The 18,224-nt window shown below is 34.4% G+C and overlaps 3 protein-coding genes across 4 annotated transcripts; 1 reads left to right on the forward strand and 2 right to left on the reverse strand.

Annotated features, from left to right (window-relative positions):
• Nucleotides 1-4,391: 4,391 nt before the first annotated feature.
• On the reverse strand, nucleotides 4,392-6,534 carry zgc:112271 (uncharacterized protein LOC553698 homolog). The gene is made up of 3 exons (XM_058782601.1): nucleotides 6,329-6,534; nucleotides 6,079-6,176; nucleotides 4,392-4,854 (listed from the first exon to the last, which is right to left on the reverse strand). Exons 1-3 carry the CDS (start codon nucleotides 6,389-6,391, stop codon nucleotides 4,755-4,757), a joined length of 261 nt encoding a protein of 86 aa, XP_058638584.1. The 5' UTR covers nucleotides 6,392-6,534; the 3' UTR covers nucleotides 4,392-4,754.
• Nucleotides 6,535-6,712: 178 nt separating this feature from the next.
• Nucleotides 6,713-9,204, forward strand: slx1b (SLX1 homolog B, structure-specific endonuclease subunit). The gene is made up of 5 exons (XM_058783606.1): nucleotides 6,713-7,356; nucleotides 7,463-7,514; nucleotides 8,191-8,508; nucleotides 8,624-8,839; nucleotides 9,068-9,204. Exons 1-5 carry the CDS (start codon nucleotides 7,184-7,186, stop codon nucleotides 9,095-9,097), a joined length of 789 nt encoding a protein of 262 aa, XP_058639589.1. The 5' UTR covers nucleotides 6,713-7,183; the 3' UTR covers nucleotides 9,098-9,204.
• Nucleotides 9,205-9,989: 785 nt separating this feature from the next.
• LOC131545012 (uncharacterized) lies at nucleotides 9,990-17,019 on the reverse strand. 2 transcript variants are annotated; one of them, XM_058783608.1, is made up of 7 exons: nucleotides 16,870-17,019; nucleotides 16,558-16,676; nucleotides 15,207-15,323; nucleotides 10,982-11,035; nucleotides 10,697-10,843; nucleotides 10,215-10,337; nucleotides 9,990-10,129 (listed from the first exon to the last, which is right to left on the reverse strand). In XM_058783608.1, the coding sequence occupies exons 1-7, from the start codon at nucleotides 16,874-16,876 to the stop codon at nucleotides 10,091-10,093; spliced, it is 606 nt and encodes a 201-aa protein (XP_058639591.1). In that variant the 5' UTR covers nucleotides 16,877-17,019; the 3' UTR covers nucleotides 9,990-10,090. The 2 variants fall into 2 exon arrangements, with proteins under 2 accessions (XP_058639591.1, XP_058639590.1); XM_058783607.1 differs by having other exon boundaries at nucleotides 16,558-16,697; nucleotides 16,870-17,013.
• Between the last annotated feature and the right edge of the window lie 1,205 nt (nucleotides 17,020-18,224).

An 18,224-nucleotide genomic window follows, 5' to 3' on the forward strand; every position in this document is an offset into this window, starting at 1 on the left:
CGAATAAATACAGCCTTGATGAGCAGAAGAGACTCCCTTAAAAAACATTAAAAATCTTAGTGACTTTTGAGCGGCAGTGTGTGTGTGTGTGTGTGTATATATATATATATATATATATACAATGGTGTCTGTGATTAAAGTTTTAGCAATTACGGCTCATTCTTGAATGTTGGCTTTGTAAAGTTCTCTTTGGATGGTTTTTGTGGAAACAGGGTCTTCAAGTTGAATATTGATGTTGTGTGTCACTTTGCTGCAGTAGATCTGTGTTGTTTGGATACAATCCTTTTTAGTGTTTGATGATCATTCACGTTTATATTTCTCACACTTTACTGATGAAGTCTTGCCATGCTTTTTGTATGTACCCATAAACGCACACGTAAACGCTAAGACTGTTGTTCTTAAAACACCAAACAGCTGGGCTGTTAAGGTTACAATTCATAAAATGTATGTATGTGCAGAAATGTGGACGTCTGCGCTACCACCAGAAATCACACCATCCTGAAGTGCATGCCTTAAGAAAATCAAACAGCAGGATGTATTATTTTGTCTTTTAGGTTTTAAAAAAGCCCTCTCAAAGTGGTCTAAACATCTTTTTTTATCCATTCAGTCAGTTCTGATGAAATGCACCCAGCTTGTTGGCATATCAGTTTGAGGTGCTCAACAACACAAACCTTCTGTTTAACCTTGCTGTACATTTGATATGATTATAGACTTTGAAACATCAGCATCTATAGGCTAATAAAGTGGTGTGTTTGTGTGTTGGTGTTTTAGTCAAAGCTAAATTTGAATGCAAAATAATTATCATTATTCTAAATTGTTTTGTTTATCTATATTACTATAAAGAAATATATTTTATACGATAACATGCATTAATAAATACTGAACATGCAGTTCTGTTCAAAAGTTTGGGATATGATTTTTTTTTTTTTTTTTGTAGCCTATCGATCAAAAGTTACAGTATAGACATTTATAATGTTACATAAGATTTCTATTTCAAATAAATGCAGTTTTTTTCTATTAATCAAAGAATCAAAAAGAACAAAAATATATATACATTATGGTTTCCACAACAATAATAAGCAGCACAACTTTTTTTAACACTGATAATAAGAATAAATGTTTCTTGCACACCAAGTCAGCATATGAAGGATCATGTGACACTGAAGACAGGAGCAATTGCTTTCTATTTTAAATACTAAATATTAAGACCTTTTAAATACAATTTATAGCAAAAAATAAATAAATAAATAAAAAAGTGCTCAGATATAGTTTTGCTTTTTAGTTAGCTCATGCTGTAATTTATTTATTTTATAAATGTGTCTTTATATATATAGGATACCATCCCTCACACCCACCAGTAAAAAGCTGCTGGATCTGGCTGTTCATGACACTTTTGCATGCCTTCATTCAGGAAAAGAACCAACTCGTATTTATTATGTGCATATAAATAAATACACACACATGCATGTGTATATTTCAGAAAAAATATATATATTAAATATATTTATTTATAATATAAATTATATGAATATAAATATAGACAGTAAATACATGTAAATATTTTCTAAATTTATGCTGTATGTGTGTGTATTTATATATGCATAATAAATATACACAGAACACACACATACATTATGCAAACGAAAACTTTTATTTTGGATGTTTGACAGCACTAATTTAAATGTATTGTGTATCTGCTGCAGAGTGTAACAGCGATGGTGCCCTTGATACCCTTATGATAATAAGACATTACCTAGAGAATAGCTGTCTCAACATAATTCATGGTGCGTGAAGACATCAGACGCTACAGACAGCAACTGAAGAAAACAAGAGTCAAACAGTTTATATCATGTTTTAGACATTAATGCAATAAACGCATATAAACTCTGGAGGATACATGTGGCCCTACCTGCTAGGGCTAGAATGTTTGTCTTCATAACCAATTGTATACCATTCAATAGCATGCACCTTACAAAAATACATTTCCAGTGTCTTACAGTATGTATCTTTGTACCCCATTCAAATGTAGGGAGTAATGTAACACTGTAATGTATTCATATTCTCAGGGCAAAGAAGCTGTCATTAAGACCATATCCTACACCAGGGGTGGCAAACTTTGGCCCTGGAATGCCACAGTCTGGCAGAGTTTCACTCCAAACTCTAAATAGATATTAATATATATGCGATATTAGTCATTTTCAATACTATTTAGGGCAGATAGGGTGGATATATGCACATTGGGACGCAGGGATGGTCTAAGGGTTACTAGAAAGCTACAGGCAGGTGAGCTTTTATCAAGTTTGGATTGTGGCTCTCCAGGACATATGCTGGCCTCCCCTGCCCTTTACTTTTGTTCCTTATGTACCCTGGACTAAAGGGTGCATACTAGTATCTTAAAGATACATATTAATACCTAAAATGTACATAGATTAGAAGATTTTGAAAGGGTCCCACCACAGTGGCAGTCTTTGTACCATTTTGTTGGTGTTAAGTGCTGATATAATTACATTTTGTGAGGTTTTGAGAGAGATTTGTGATTCCACATCCATTATCTGCTTGTGTATAAAATATATTGTGTTAAGGACAAACCTGCACATGCTGATTTACACTGCAGACACATTTGATTTACATTTATTGTCATGCACTCAAATCGCTTTTCTCTGCACTTAGTGACAGAACAGCATGTTAATTAATTTAGCCTTAAAATAAATAGTGATTTCACTATAATACTACTGTCACACACATGTAGCCTAAGTGTTTGTGTGAGACAGCACTGAATGCCTGCTGGAGCTTGGTGTCTTTATGTCAAACAGCAGGAGGGCCGTCTGCAGGGCTGGGCGATATGAGCAAAAATTCATAGCTTTTTTTGCCTGATTACGGTATATATCTCGGTATTTTGTATTTGACTTAAACAAATAGCGAATGTAAGCATGTACATTTAGTCATTTTGCAGACGCTTTTATCCAAAGTGACTTACAATTGGGGAATACATAAAGCGATTCATCTTGAAGAGGCAATCAGACAGGAAGTGCTCACAACACCAAGTCTCAGGCATTGTTCAAATAAGTACAAGCTAGCAAGGGAAGGTTCTTTGAAGAATCATCTCTTGTTTACGTTTTTATAATCTGAAGAACCTTATTCGCCACAAAGAACCTTTTGTGAAACAGAAAGTGTCTTCGGATGTTAAAGGTTCTTTATGGAACCATTTAGACAAAAAGGTTCTTCTAAGGCAGTGTTTTTCAACCCTGGTCCTGGGCGCCCCCCAACACTGCACATTTTGTGTGTCTCCCTAATCAAACACACCTGATTTAACTCATGAGCTCATTAGAAGAAACTCCAGGACCTGAAATGGGTGTGTCAGATAAAGGAGACATACAAAATGTGCAGTGTTGGGGGGCGCCCAGGACCAGGGTTGAGAAACACTGTTCTATGACATCGTGAAGCACCTTTATTTTTAAGAGTGTACTGTATATCGATATTAACGGTATTGCTCGATATACCGCCCAGCCCTAGACGTCTGCACTCTCAGCTTCCGCATACATCTTGCATGCTTTTAGCTTCATGAATAAAACATTTGCTTTCACAATGCTGTTATTAATCACTTTATGTCTGTCTGAACATATGATGTTATGTCTATTCCTGAATCAATGACAGGTTGGCATCTTAACTGAAGCATATTATTTCTGTTTGGAAAGCATTTGTATTCTGCAGCAATTGGCTGGATATTCTAAGACTTTGATATCATGAACTTCAAAGGTTAATCGTTGCAATAATCACCCTTTGTCATTGGTTCTCAAAGGTGCCAGTGAGGAATTTGTCTGACAATCTGGAAATCTGGAATGAATGAAACAGCAACACAAGAAGCCTCAGGATAATGCACCTGAATAGAAAAACCTGTCATCCTAATGTTATTTTTATGAACTCCAAATGACTTTCTTTGCTGTGGAACAAAAAGAGCATGTTTTGAAAAATATTCATTCTGTACTTTTTGATAATGTAAAAGTTGGATGGGGACTAACAGTTTTTCTTTGTGGGAAGAGCATACTGAAATGTCAGTTGTAAGTTGAATATCATGCTCATTGTGTCATTGGTTCACTGTGGGAGTATTATTTGAGAACATCACTATAACAGATTCTGGGATTGAATACTAACATTCACCAACAATGACATCACCAAAGTATAATGTATTTATATATTTATCTGTTTTGTGGGTAATTCCAACTAAACTGAGATTAAAATAAATAAAATTAAATAAAATAAATTTAAAATTTGCATGGGTTTTTGAAAAAAAAAAAAAAGTTACAGTACTGAATGTTTTATTAGTTGCCATATTTTTATTAAAACATTTTGGCTGACCCATCTTTCAAACTTTTTGGCAGCTCTCACTCCAAAAATACATAAATTAAATAAGTCCCACAATAACAAACTGGCTACAAACTAAAAGTTCCATCCAGAAATATTCTTTATTGTCAGCATACTACAATTTCAAAGATCCCTTATATAGCTCATAACATATTTCAATTATTTGCACAAGATGTTATGCATTAGTGACAGTTAAATCTGAAGCATAATTACTTCATAAAATCAAGTCAACTGGTTTTTATTACATTGGTATTATTATACTTTGGAAGGAAAGATGGAAATATCAAAAAAAAAAAAAAGTTACTGCTGTTTTATTTGATGGCTGCATTAATGAGTTTTGTGTGTGTGTGTGTGTGTGTGTGTGTGTGTGTGTGTGTGTGTGTGTGTGTGTGTCACTGTGCTTTCTGCTTCTCCCACTGTTCTGGTGTCAATGTTTTCTGCTCAAATGCATGGATCTCTTTCAGTTCCTCGGCAAGGCAATTATTCACCATCCTAAATAAACATAAACACAGATATTTATAAAAACATTACATGAGGTCAGTAAGTCTATTGTTCCCAGCATGCCTGCTCCTCACAGCTTGCCTCCACAGCTCTATCCTCTCTAAAGACAATACACTTCCACATGACTTGGCCCTATAAAAAGGCTCTGCTAAGTCCGCACATCTGCGTCTGTGTCTGAAACACTCTGAGCCAGCTGGGACTCTCTCAGCTGCAGATTACCTTTTTCACGGCACTCTACACTGCATCATCGATTCCATCAAACAACATTTTTTCCTACCATCTTCAGGTGTTTCATATTTGACTGAGATGAGACAGCATCACAATTTTCTCTTAAATGGCAATATCCAATACTGATATGAAAAGCTACCTGCTTATCACATGACAGTAAAAGCACTGAGCGATTAACGTAACAAGGGCAACATTTATTTATGTAAATATCAACAAATGTCAATATAAACAAACTGTTCTTACATATACAACTACCAGTATATATGTTGTTATATGGAGTTTAACAGATCACAATTCTGTCTGTCAACTTGAAAGATAAAAGTCAGTGATTTAGACATTTGTTCATTAATAAATTAAAAGGCAGGCATTAATTGTGCACACATGAAACATGTCATTTTTTCTAAGAGTATAAAACAGAGCAGTGCAATTATAGTTTGGAATTATTATTTTTATAGTTATAGTTTTTTTTAGCTAGTTTTCTTATTGCAGAGTTTCAGTCAAAGAAAACATCTTCATTAATTTTCTGTTTTCATTAATGTTAACCTTGATAAAGTGAGGTCCAAAAAGCACACTGGAAATTGGATTAAAACAAAACTTGAATATCAATAATTTTTTTTTTCATACAAAAGTAAGAGTGCAGCATAAATGAATAAGAAATAAGATTCTGTGCCATCTCTGGTTCACTAATATCAGTATCTTGTGTATCATTTGCGACCTTTTTACAAGAAATCAGATGCCCTTCCATGGAAACACAAGACTGGATTATTCTTAAATTATGATCATCAGATTTTAACTTGTGGAGTTGATGCACCTTGACTGCTGCTGTCATTAAAGCGCTTGATGTTCAAACTGAAATTGTCATTCTTATAACTTCAAATTTAAAATAAATAATAGTAATAAGAAAGGGGGTGCAAAACAGAAGTGGCTTAAACTTTTGTATCCCATTACAGAACATAAAAGGAATCTTGTGAAAAAGAAGCAACTCGCCTGTGTCTCTGCAACAATGGTTTCCCTTCAAACTGAGGAGATACTACAAGAACTTTAAAACTGGCCGCACATCTATTTGGAGACGTGTCTTCTACATCCTGAAAGAAAAACAAGGAACCAAGTGTATGTATTTTCGTGAGTTAACGGCTGAAATAGGAAGAGCAACTGCTGTCTGTTTCATTCACACACACGTAAAATGTATTATTTCTAATGTATTATTTCTAACCATCTGGCTGTGCATGTTACATACCACGTGTATCGCACCAATCTCCGCAGTCAGTTTTTCACGAAGCAAATCTGGGTTGACTGACATATTTCCCAAAATATAGTATAAGCTTTGGTGACGATGACGGTTATATAAACGCTTAGATTAGTGATTTTAACATACAGTAGACAGCGTTGTTGTTGTCTTCTAATTATCTAGGAACTACCGGTATGCCTTAGAAAGGAGGAGGAAAGTACTAAAAACATCCAATTGGATTTGGAATATTACAGAGGCCACGCCTCTAGAAGACAGTAATGGCCAATCCCTTTACCAAACGCATGAAAACTGACCAATAAAATCAAAGAATTTGGGGTCCTTGATGTTATCGGTGTTCTCTTTATTTGCTCGATCGAAAAAGCCACATTATCTAATTGCAGATGATCAGATCAAGTTAAATCAATATAGATGGTCAAAATCGTATTTCTTAATAACGGGGATTATGGCAAACTATTTTAACTCATTATTTTTATACGCTTACTAAGTGACTCCTGTATCGTGTATTTGCTCAGGCCATACCCGGCCATACTTAACGGGCTAGTTTGAAACGAATAAGGCAAATGTTTTGATTCAGTTCAGTAGAACTTAGAAGATACAGGACAGATGCTATTCATTTTAGTCTTTAATAGGATATCATATTTATTGATTTTAAAATACAGAGTTATATTATAGGATATAGCAATATCGCTTGAGATGAAGGTCTTGATGTTGTTGAATATTGCCAAAGACTGCAGTGATATGAACAGACATTTGTGATATGACATTTATGAGAAAGACAGGAAAGTCTTCACATCTTACTAGCCCTCCCTCTGCAAAGGTGTTTGAGCGACTGCAGCAAATAGGATGGTGGTAGAGGTGGAGAGTTTCTATGGCGTGTATATGCTGTACTGTACTAACCCGAAATTTAAGGGTCGAATATATATTGGCTTCACTGTGAACCCAGAGCGCCGTATAGGTCAACACAATGCTGGACGGCACCGAGGAGGAGCCAAGAGAACAAGTGGCAGAGGACCATGGTGAGATATCAGCTGAACATTTCATATGGTGGACATATTACGATCAGATCTCTAAACAGAAACTCTGATGGCCTTTTGTGGTAAATGTTCCTTTTTTCATTTTAAGGGAGATGGTTCTTATCATTCATGGCTTTCCATCTGATATTGCAGCTCTTCGGGTAAATACACGTTTCTGTTTGTGTTATATCTTGTCTTTCATTTCCCCTTTGTACGGGGAAATTAATTAATTAGCGAGAGTGCAGAAAAAATCTTTACCCAAATACACTTTAAAAAAGTATAATAATGATATTTCTGTCGGATCGGATTTCGCGGGAAATTGTGTTCATATGTAAACTTGCCCATGCATGTCACTCATATTCAAACACAGAAAGAAAGAAAAATAGCCTCTGCACTGATGCTTAAAAAGTTCTATATTTATCCATCCCTGCTCTGATAAGGTAAGGGAAAAAAAAAATATTGAGAAAATTGCCTTTAAACCTGTCCAAATGAAGTTCTTAGCAATGCATATTACTAATCAGAAATTAAGTTTTAATATATTTACTGTAGGAAATTTACAAATATCTTCATGGAACATTATGGATCTTTACTTAATATCCTAATGAAAATCGATAATTTTGACCCATACAATGTATTTTTGGCTATTGCTACAAATATAACCATGCCACTTGTGGCTGGTTATGTGGTCCAGGGTCACATAAGAATGATAAAAAGATAATGAAAATGATAAATTCAACAGTAAAACATCCAGACTTATTACAATAATTAAAATTGTGAGGTGGAAATATTCATTTGGTCTTTGTTTTACTTGTGTTCTGTTTGTCTTTCATCCGTTAGTTTGAGTGGGCTTGGCAACATCCACACATTTCTCGCCGACTGTCCCATGTTGCCCGGCGCAGCCGTAAAGAGTCCAGTTTGCAATTCCATTGGCGTGTAGTGTCAAACATGCTGCGAGTGGCCCCGTGGAGTCGACTTCCCCTCACTGTGCGCTGGTTAAAGCAGGAGTACCGAATGGACTTTTCTCCGGAACTGCAGCCTCCTCTACACATTCCTCTAACATTTGGCTGTGTTCGCGCTAAGACGAAACCCCAGCAGGAGTTTCAACAAGATGAGAGACAGGTGGAGCGGTGTGTGTTCTGTGGGGTGTTTGTTAAGGTTAGTTCCACTCTGCTTTCAAAGTAGTTTCGCAAAACCAGCTCAAGACATTGCAGTAACTGAGCCTCAATTGTTTTGGGTTTTGCTTTTTCTTTTTTCTTTTTTGCGATTTTAGGCTATGGATAGACTATCTTGTTTCCACCCTTCCTGTCAAATGGTTAGTCATCTGATTTGCTTGGCTAAACACTTTCTGAAAGCAGACCCTTCCCACCTACTTCCTGTGGAGGGAAAGTGTCCTGGCTGTCATCACTCGGTGCTGTGGGGGAGTTTGATACGCCATAAAAATGGCTGTTATGGAGATTTGGAAGAAATTTCCTCATCCTCATCTCAGGTTGGCTTTGATATGATTCATTCATTTAAATCTTAACATCTATTTACACCAGATAGTTATTAGAGGATTTTTGTATTTCACAAAGATGCATGTAGATAGTGGTGCAGCTAAAGTTAAAAAAAAAAAGTCAGAGTCAGAGAAAGGTGCAGCTTTTAGCAAGACGAGTTTAAGAACTGATGTCTCAGTTATGTTATGACATAAAATAACTGTTTTTATTCATTTAAACAGAGTCATTGGACAGATGAACTACAGTTGTGAAGGCCGTGTCATGCTGTTTCTGTTTTAAGAAGTATTCATTGGATTGCAGTGTCTGACCTGACAGACTGACCGCTCATTAAGACCAAGGCCTAAGAGGATATACAGAATAAGATGAGTCTTCAGACATATTTTAAAATAAGATCAAAAATATTTTAATTCCACAGTAATACATGTTTGAACATCAAGTAAGTTCAGTTAAGACAAGAATAATGACTGGATAGTGTGTTTTTAAAACAACTGTGGTTTTAAATAAATGTGATGATTTTGTATCTGAAATTATGTGTGGATATTTATTGAACAATAAATCAGTGTTCTTTGTTTTAGTGTTTTTTTGTGAAGCATTATTGTTGTCCTATTCCTTGTTGGTGCAATTTGGTTGTAATGTTGACTTACTAACAAATTTTCTGTTTGCACGTTTAAACAGGATGGAAACAGATGGCCATTAGAAAGAATCTAGAAACAGTGAGGATGACTGTTGCTGCAATGAATACTGGCTGAATTCCTTGAAAAATGTAAACATTGCAGCTCAGTAGCATTTTCAACATTGCTCTATTTAATTGAGTGCTTCACCAGTCAATAGAGTGAGTTTGAGGTGGGACTTTATGTGCAAACAATGTGGGATGTTTGAGAACAGTCATTATAGCAGTTCTCAGTCATTGTCATATTTGCAAAACTGTTCAGTGCCACGGGTTGGACAGAAATGATACACTGCAGCACAGAGACTACACTGGTTGTGCCCACTATTTAGATTATGTAAAAGAAATTTAATACAAATCACATGATTAAATGTGATGGAATATTAGAAACATGTTGTTAAACTAAATGTGTAATATAAAATATTGAGTTTAAATTCACAATAATTCATAGATATACCTAAAAATGTATAAAACTGATCATTCAATTTTGATACACATGTTGAACGAACAGCTGTTGTTATATAGATGTCTATATATATTGCTCCTGGCTCTGAACAGCTCATCACTAAAATTGTCCTCACTGAGGATCTGGAGGTCCATTAACCGTGATTACTGGCTGAAAGAGAGTACAAACAGACTGAGTTGTTGCCACATCCTCCAAAACAGCATTTTATAGCATAACAGTTTACATGGGTTCTTACCACACTAGACACTGGAGAGCAGCACTGAATGACCTTGCAGCAGTATGCAGCTAAAGTGGCAGAAAGGGCAATCTGGACTGCTATCACAAGCTTTTGTAATCCCAGGTAATTTCCAAAGCCAGTCTGTGGGTAAAACATCAAAAAGACAGCAATATTTGACGTGTCAGTTCTCATTTTGACATGTTTTTAATCCTTTAATATCTTGATTGAATCATGAAGTGTGGATTAAGAGAAACACTGTTCAGATCTTACAATTTTGTCACATTATTTACTTCAAGTCAAATAGCCTTTATTTATACAGCATTGTACTTTATACAATACAACTTGACAGCGATAAACAGGAAAATAATGATTAATTGTTGCAAACAGAACTCAATTCTCCCCCAAAAACAACAATAGTAAACAGTCATTATTCAGTTGAAATCGGTTCATTGTTATATTGGCATATCAGAATTGTTACGGTAAACGTGTTTCTGACTCACGCTTAAATTTTTGCATGTTGTCTTTTGGGAGGACTCTATTTCATGCACCCAACAGTGATATATGGCAGGGAAAATACTTAAGTGCATGAATATGGAGATCACAGAGGCTATACAGGCCACCACTTGCATTCCTAAACAAGCCTTTAGCTGAAACAAAAACACACAAAGTTACAGGTTATGTATGGTGACCGAAAGGTAATTTCTCCTTATTAAATTATAGTAGTTTTAAATGCACAAATATGCAATAAATGCCTTATGACTAATACATGTGTCTTGAAAACTTACAGTTGGGAGGTGAAGGTTCTGTGCAGCTATTGCCAGACTTCCTGCAATAATGATCTATAAAAGGGGAAGATCAAGACATATAATACGCAGTACCTTCAGAAATAATTTAGATTTCAGCCCTCTACGGTTCTCACTTATTGAACATATTAAGATTTCAGAATGGATCTACTGACTGACTGATCTGCTGTATTTGACGTGATTTAGAAAAGCACATCTCTATAATATGTGATTGTGTTGTATTTTTTAGACTATGTTTAGTTTTTTGCTTGTGGCGATTCTATGTAGCCTTCAAAATGTATAAAATCTGTGTTTATTTTCGAAGATTATCTTGAAGAAGAAAACGTATAAGAATCATAAACTTTGTTGGTCACAGAGCTTATTTTCTGCATGCATCCAAAAGACAATGGAACAATTCTAATGGGTTTTATGAGGGCGATAGGATGATGCTAACTTCTGGGTTATCCTACAGTAATACATCAGCACTGCAGCACTCTATCTACAGGGCTTGACAATCAGGATTGATCAATGGCCAGGGGGCCTTGTGAAAGACAGCTGATGTCTACAGATACAGAACAGAAACAAATACAAACAAAATTCAGGAATGAGTGCAATTGACAATGAAATGTGAAGTGCCTTACATTGAGCCAATTAATCCCAAGTTTTTAAATGTACTTTTCATTCTTCAAATGAATGTAGAAAAAACATAAAGATAGTATATTTTAATATTTGTTTAATGGCATCTTTTTTTTATTACTGAAGGACAATATCACTGATACAAATGCTACTGATGTCTCTAGGAAATATTTTATTATATAGCCATTAAGCATTACAGTCTAATTGAGAGCTATCAATTTTAACATTTATTAGTCTTAAAAAATAACAACTTCTATTTCCAGTGAACTTAAAACAATCTTCACATAATCCCATTATAATAAATGTCATATTTACATGTGCCCTTCAGCAACATGACCGCAGTTCATTTTTGTTCTACTGAAGCTCCTCGTCACCTGTACCATTTCCGCACTTGTTTGGCTAGCGCCTGTTCTGACAATTCTTGTCAAGAAAAGAGACTGAAGCAGCAGTTTTGAGTGGGGTGGCCAACGCCATCTTAAAAAAATATTTATTTTTGCATTTTTTGCCTTTATTACGATAGGACAGTTCAGAACTGACAGGAAGTGGGAGAGAGATATTTTAGGTCGGGTACAATCTGCGATCTCTGACCCAGTTCATTTGCTCGCTTCCTTGGCTGCAGTACTATGCATTTTCTGCCATCTGGCAACCCGGGGTGTAGAAATACTACTGGGTAAGTTAGCAGAATGACACAGTGCAAAACACTGGATGTAGCACTGTTTTTCAGAGAAACAAGTTTGTGAACTTACATGTGTTATTGTGTATTATGGTATTTTTATGATTTAGCATGGTCAAAAAATTACATACAGCACCTTAATGTTACTCAAACAACAAAACAACTTTTGTAACTTTAATAAGGATTAACCTATATTTCATTTATACATTGAAGGCTATGCATTGTTATTTAACATTTTATCATTTAATTTCTGTAGCTTATTACTACTGTTAGACAGGCACTGTTCATCTCTTTGTAGCATATATTTGTGCTGGTTTTGTGCTTACTTGTCTTTGGTAATGTTTGAGCTTTATGAGAATGAGAATGAGCTTTATTGCCAGGTATGTTTACACATACGAGGAATTTGTTATAGTGACAGAAGCTCCACAGTGCAACAGAATGACAGCGACAGGACAGGACACAGATAATAAAAAGAATAATATACAAATATACAAAACAGCAAAAACACAATATATAATAAAGACAATTACGTATGTACATTTATATTTAATGCTTTAGCAGACACTTTTATCCAAAGTGACTTACAAATGAGGGCAATAGAAGCAATCAATTTCTGTGACTATGCCGGTAGGTTTTATGCACAGAAATAGAATAGAGAGTGTTTTTTTTTTAATAAATAAAATGAAAAGTATATAGAATAGAATAGAGAGTGCTAATGTTAGAGAGTCAAGTTTTTATTTATATAATAAATAAAAGAAAAACAAGAAGATAAAATATAGAGAGTGTTAGAGGGTCAAGTTTTTTATAATAAATAAAAAAAGAAAACAAGTATAGAAAAGAAATAGAATAGAGAGTTTTAATATATTATATTATACCTTTATATTAGTTAGGCTAATAGTTTTTGCTGCAGTATTGCAATTGGAATTGAGAATTGTGTAATTTCACTGGAATCTAAAATTTTGCTGTCAAAAACCTATCCATTAGAATGCAAGATTAAAGGGTCAAATACAATGAAAAAAAAGAATTGATTTGTTTGTTTGTGGGGGCCATGCAGTGAAAAATTTGGCAGGCAAGTAAAAATGTGAACCACTCTGTTTTGCAGTAGCTCTGTGGCGTAACTGTCGAAGAGTAATTTGCTGGAGAAGTGGATTAATCTTATTGTAGAGTTAATGAAAGTTATCAATGTTCGAGGCAAATGTCATAACAAATGTAAGTTTTGAAACGAGCGGTTCATTCACGGTTTATGCGATTTTATGTTCGCACTGTGGAAATACAAACGGAACACAGAAGACAAGAAGTGCAGTGCTGAAAAGGCGGAGCTACATAAGGTCTATAGCTGACCAACAGGTGTTTCAAAGATGGCTGCCAAGTGAAGTGACTTGCCTTGGGACTGTGGTGCGCTATTAATTTAGTTAATCAATTACATGATCTGTTGACGCAAAGTCACATGACTTTTTGATGCACATCAAAGAGTTTATTTAGTAAAAGTGTTCCAATCATAGTTTATGTGCATGTTTTCTAGTTGGATTATCTGACTCAATTGAGCACATTTTATGTGAATTTTTAAAATGTATGCTCATCTTGGAGTTTCCATCTTGTGTTTTATATGATATTCCAAAATTTGCATAATAATAGGTGGATGGAAACACAGCTAATAAAAAGAATAATATACAAATATACAAAACAGCAAAAACACAATATATAATAAAGACAATTACGTATGTACATTTATATTTAATGCTTTAGCAGACACTTTTATCCAAAGTGACTTACAAATGAGGGCAATAGAAGCAATCAATTTCTGTGACTATGCCGGTAGGTTTTATGCACAGAAATAGAATAGAGAGTGTTTTTTTTTTAATAAATAAAATGAAAAGTATATAGAATAGAATAGAGAGTGCTAATGTTAGAGAGTCAAGTTTTTATTTATATAATAAATAAAAGAAAAACAAGAAGATAAAATATAGAGAGTGTTAGAGGGTCAAGTTTTTTATAATAAATAAAAAAAGAAAACAAGTATAGAAAAGAAATAGAATAGAGAGTTTTAATATATTATATTATACCTTTATATTAGTTAGGCTAATAGTTTTTGCTGCAGTATTGCAATTGGAATTGAGAATTGTGTAATTTCACTGGAATCTAAAATTTTGCTGTCAAAAACCTATCCATTAGAATGCAAGATTAAAGGGGTCAAATACAATGAAAAAAAAGAATTGATTTGTTTGTTTGTGGGGGGCCATGCAGTGAAAAATTTGGCAGGCAAGTAAAAATGTGAACCACTCTGTTTTTGCAGTAGCTCTGTAGCGTAACTGTCGAAGAGTAATTTGCTGGAGAAGTGGATTAATCTTATTGTAGAGTTAATGAAAGTTATCAATGTTCGAGGCAAATGTCATAACAAATGTAAGTTTTTGAAACGAACGGTTCATTCACGGATTTGTACGATTTTATGTTCGCACTGTGGAAATACAAACGGAACACAGAAGACAAGAAGTGCAGTGCTGAAAAGGGGCGGAGCTACATAAGGTCTATAGCTGACCAACAGGTGTTTCAAAGATGGCTGCCAAGTGAAGTGACTTGCCTTGGGACTGTGGTGCGCTATTAATTTAGTTAATCAATTACATGATCTGTTGACGCAAAGTCACATGACTTTTTTGATGCACATCAAAGAGTTTATTTAGTAAAAGTGTTCCAATCATAGTTTATGTGCATGTTTTCTAGTTGGATTATCTGACTCAATTGAGCACATTTTTATGTGAATTTTTAAAATGTATGCTCATCTTGGAGTTTCCATCTTGTGTTTTTATATGATATTCCAAAATTTGCATAATAATAGGTGGATGGAAACACAGCTAATAAACAAAACAAACTAAAAAAATAAACAAAATCTTATTGTTAAATGTGAAGTGTAGGCCTACTTACGATCATCGAGGCGGTGCCACCTGTGACCATGGCTGCATCTGTATACATGACCATGCCATTCACATAGAACACCACAACCATAAATGTGAAAAAGACAGCGAACGCAATTTGCGTTACCTGTAATAAACCACAAAACCCTTACAATAATTAACCATGCTTTTACTGCATTAACCACCCCTGTTGGGAAAAGACAAAAAAAAAAAGGAAGAAGAAAAAATGAAACCATCACAGAATTTGCAATGGTTTTACTGGTTATAACGGGAATAGTATTGGTTTTAATGGAAACTGTAATGGTCCCTGTGGGTCTGCACTGGTAATTTGTTGCCTTCTATTTGTAGCTTGTTAAAACCACTAAATCCTAATGGAACTGTTTTTTAAACTGTTTTAATGGTTGATGGTTTGTAATGTTTGCAATGGTATTTGTAGTGGAAACCATTAGAATTTCTGTGATGGTTTCTATTTATTTATTTATTTTATTTTATTTATTTTTTTTCAGAAGGGACAGTTATCTTAGCCTATGGCATTTGTAACCACAAATGTACAGTTGTTTTTACTAAACCATGATATTTGTAATTAAACCATTGTTAGAAAAAATATATACACTGCCGTTCAAAAGTTCGTTAGATCAGTAAGGTTTTTTTAATGTTTTTTATGCTCACTTAGGCAGCATTTATCTGATCAAAAAATAAAGGGGGAAAAAAACAGTAATACTGTAAAATATCATTACAATTTAAAATAACTATTTTCTATATTAATATACTCTTCAGTGTCACATGATCATTCAGAAATCATTCTAATATGCTGATTTATTATCAATGTTGGAAACATTTCTGCAGCTTAATATTTTTTTGGAACCTGTGATACCTTTTTCAGGATTCTTTGATGAATAAAAGGTTAAAAAGAAAATAATTTATTCAAAATAGCCTACAAATCATATCTAACAATATAAGATTCTATACTTGCTTTTTTTTCTTTTTTTTCAATTTAACACATCCTTGGTAAATGAAAATATACTGTATATACACTGAATACTGGAGTAATGATGCTGAAAATTCAGCTTTGCATCAGGAATAAAATACATTTTAAAATATATTCAGATACAAAATAACTATTTTAAATTGTAATATTTCACAATACCACATTTTTTCTGTATTTTTGATCAAATAAATGCAGCATTGATTAGCATAAGAAACCTCTTTAAAAATATTAAAAACCTTACTTGTCCAAAAAAAAAGAAAAAAAAGATTAGTTATTCTGTAGTGAATAATGGCCATTTTCACATCCAGGTTGTAAGCAAAACAAACAAAAATCTGTCAGTAGTTCAGGTGTAAAGTGATATAGGTTCACGCACCCCTAGTATTTTGGGTTCAGCCTCCAGGTATTTGAGTTTTTGATTGGGGGTTTTCTGAAAGCGAATGTGCAGAACCTCTCCGGGATGTCGATCTTCTCCAGATTCGATCTGCGGTTCGTCTGTCGAAGACAGTTTCATGACTATAAAGCGATTATAACACTTACATTTAAGAAAAAGAAAAAACATCGTAAAATAAAGTTGACATATACAGTTCGATCCAGCTGCGCAGTAGCTATAAATAAATGTATCCAATACATTCCTAACAAAATGAAGCGGGAAAATAACCCGAAGGATTATAAAAAATAAACCCACCTTCCATTTTTCTGATCCCCTAATAAGGTCAATTGTTACGAAATACTTTGAACGTTTAACAATCCTTTTAGGCTTGTTTTCTCCACTCTTCTGTTTCGGAGTGATTTGGTCCCGCCCCGTTATGAAATCCAGTTCAACATCTGAAAAGAGTTAGTCAGCTGACAGCAACCCTGATACTGAGGAAAATACCGAAAAACATTAATAGAGCAGCACTGCTGGCCCTTTCAATGGTATCGATATATCTCGGCCCTTTTGATGTCATAAGGCATATTTGAAAATTCAGCATTAAATAAAAATAATATCCACAGACTCCTTTCGTCTGTCTTATCTTCTCTTACGTAGAGACAACACTGGTGTGCAGTCTGATGTCATTTAACATTGGCTACTTTGTCCTCAATCCAATGAGTTACATCAAGAAAAACAACAGTACTTCAACTGGCTTTTCATTTTGCCCATATTCATCATCTCATTATCTTTGGCAAACATATTATAATTAATTATAAATATCCAAGAAGATTATGACTGTACACCACTGAAATCTCAGAGACAAATGACTTGAACACTGTCACTTATAAAGTTGTTTTTACAGAAATAAGATAGCAAATAATCTATATTTTTAACTTGAAATATTTTGGGATATTTAAAATGAAAAACGATACAAAGCTTCTACAAACAATAGCTTACTTGTGTGTGTGTGTGTGTGTGTGTGTGTGTGTTTGTGTATACTTGTTTATGCTACATTGTGGGGACCAAATGTCTCCACGATAGTAAAACCTGACATTTTTGACATTGTGGGGACCGGACTGCGGTCTGCGGTCCCCACGAGGGGAAAAAAATATTAAATATGTGACCCTGGACCACAAAACCAGTCGCTGGGGTATATTTGTAGCAATAGCCAACAATACATTGTATGGGTCAAAATTATTGATTTTTCTTTTATGCAAAAAATCATTAGCACATTAAGTAAAGATCATGCACTGTAAAAAAAAAAAAAAAAAAAGTTGAGCCGACTTAAATTTTTAAGGCAACCAGCTTCAGCAGATTTTTGAGTTTGCTTAACTTGTCGTTTTGTGAGAATGTGAGAATCTCCCACAAAAATAAGTGAAATTTTAAGTTGGCTCAACTTTTTTTTTTTTACAGTGTGTTCCATTAAGATATTTTGTAAATGTCCTACCGTGAATATATTAAAACTTAATTTTTGATTAGTAATATGCATTGCTAAGAACTTTATTTGCACAACTTTAAAGGCGATTTTTTTTCATTTTTATTTTTTTTTGCACCCTCAGATTCCAGATTTTCAAATAGTTGTATCTCGGCCGAATATTGCCATATCCTAACAAACCATACATCAATGG

The sequence above is a fragment of the Onychostoma macrolepis genome, chromosome 07 (genome assembly GCF_012432095.1).
Source record: "Onychostoma macrolepis isolate SWU-2019 chromosome 07, ASM1243209v1, whole genome shotgun sequence".
NCBI lineage: Eukaryota > Metazoa > Chordata > Actinopteri > Cypriniformes > Cyprinidae > Onychostoma > Onychostoma macrolepis.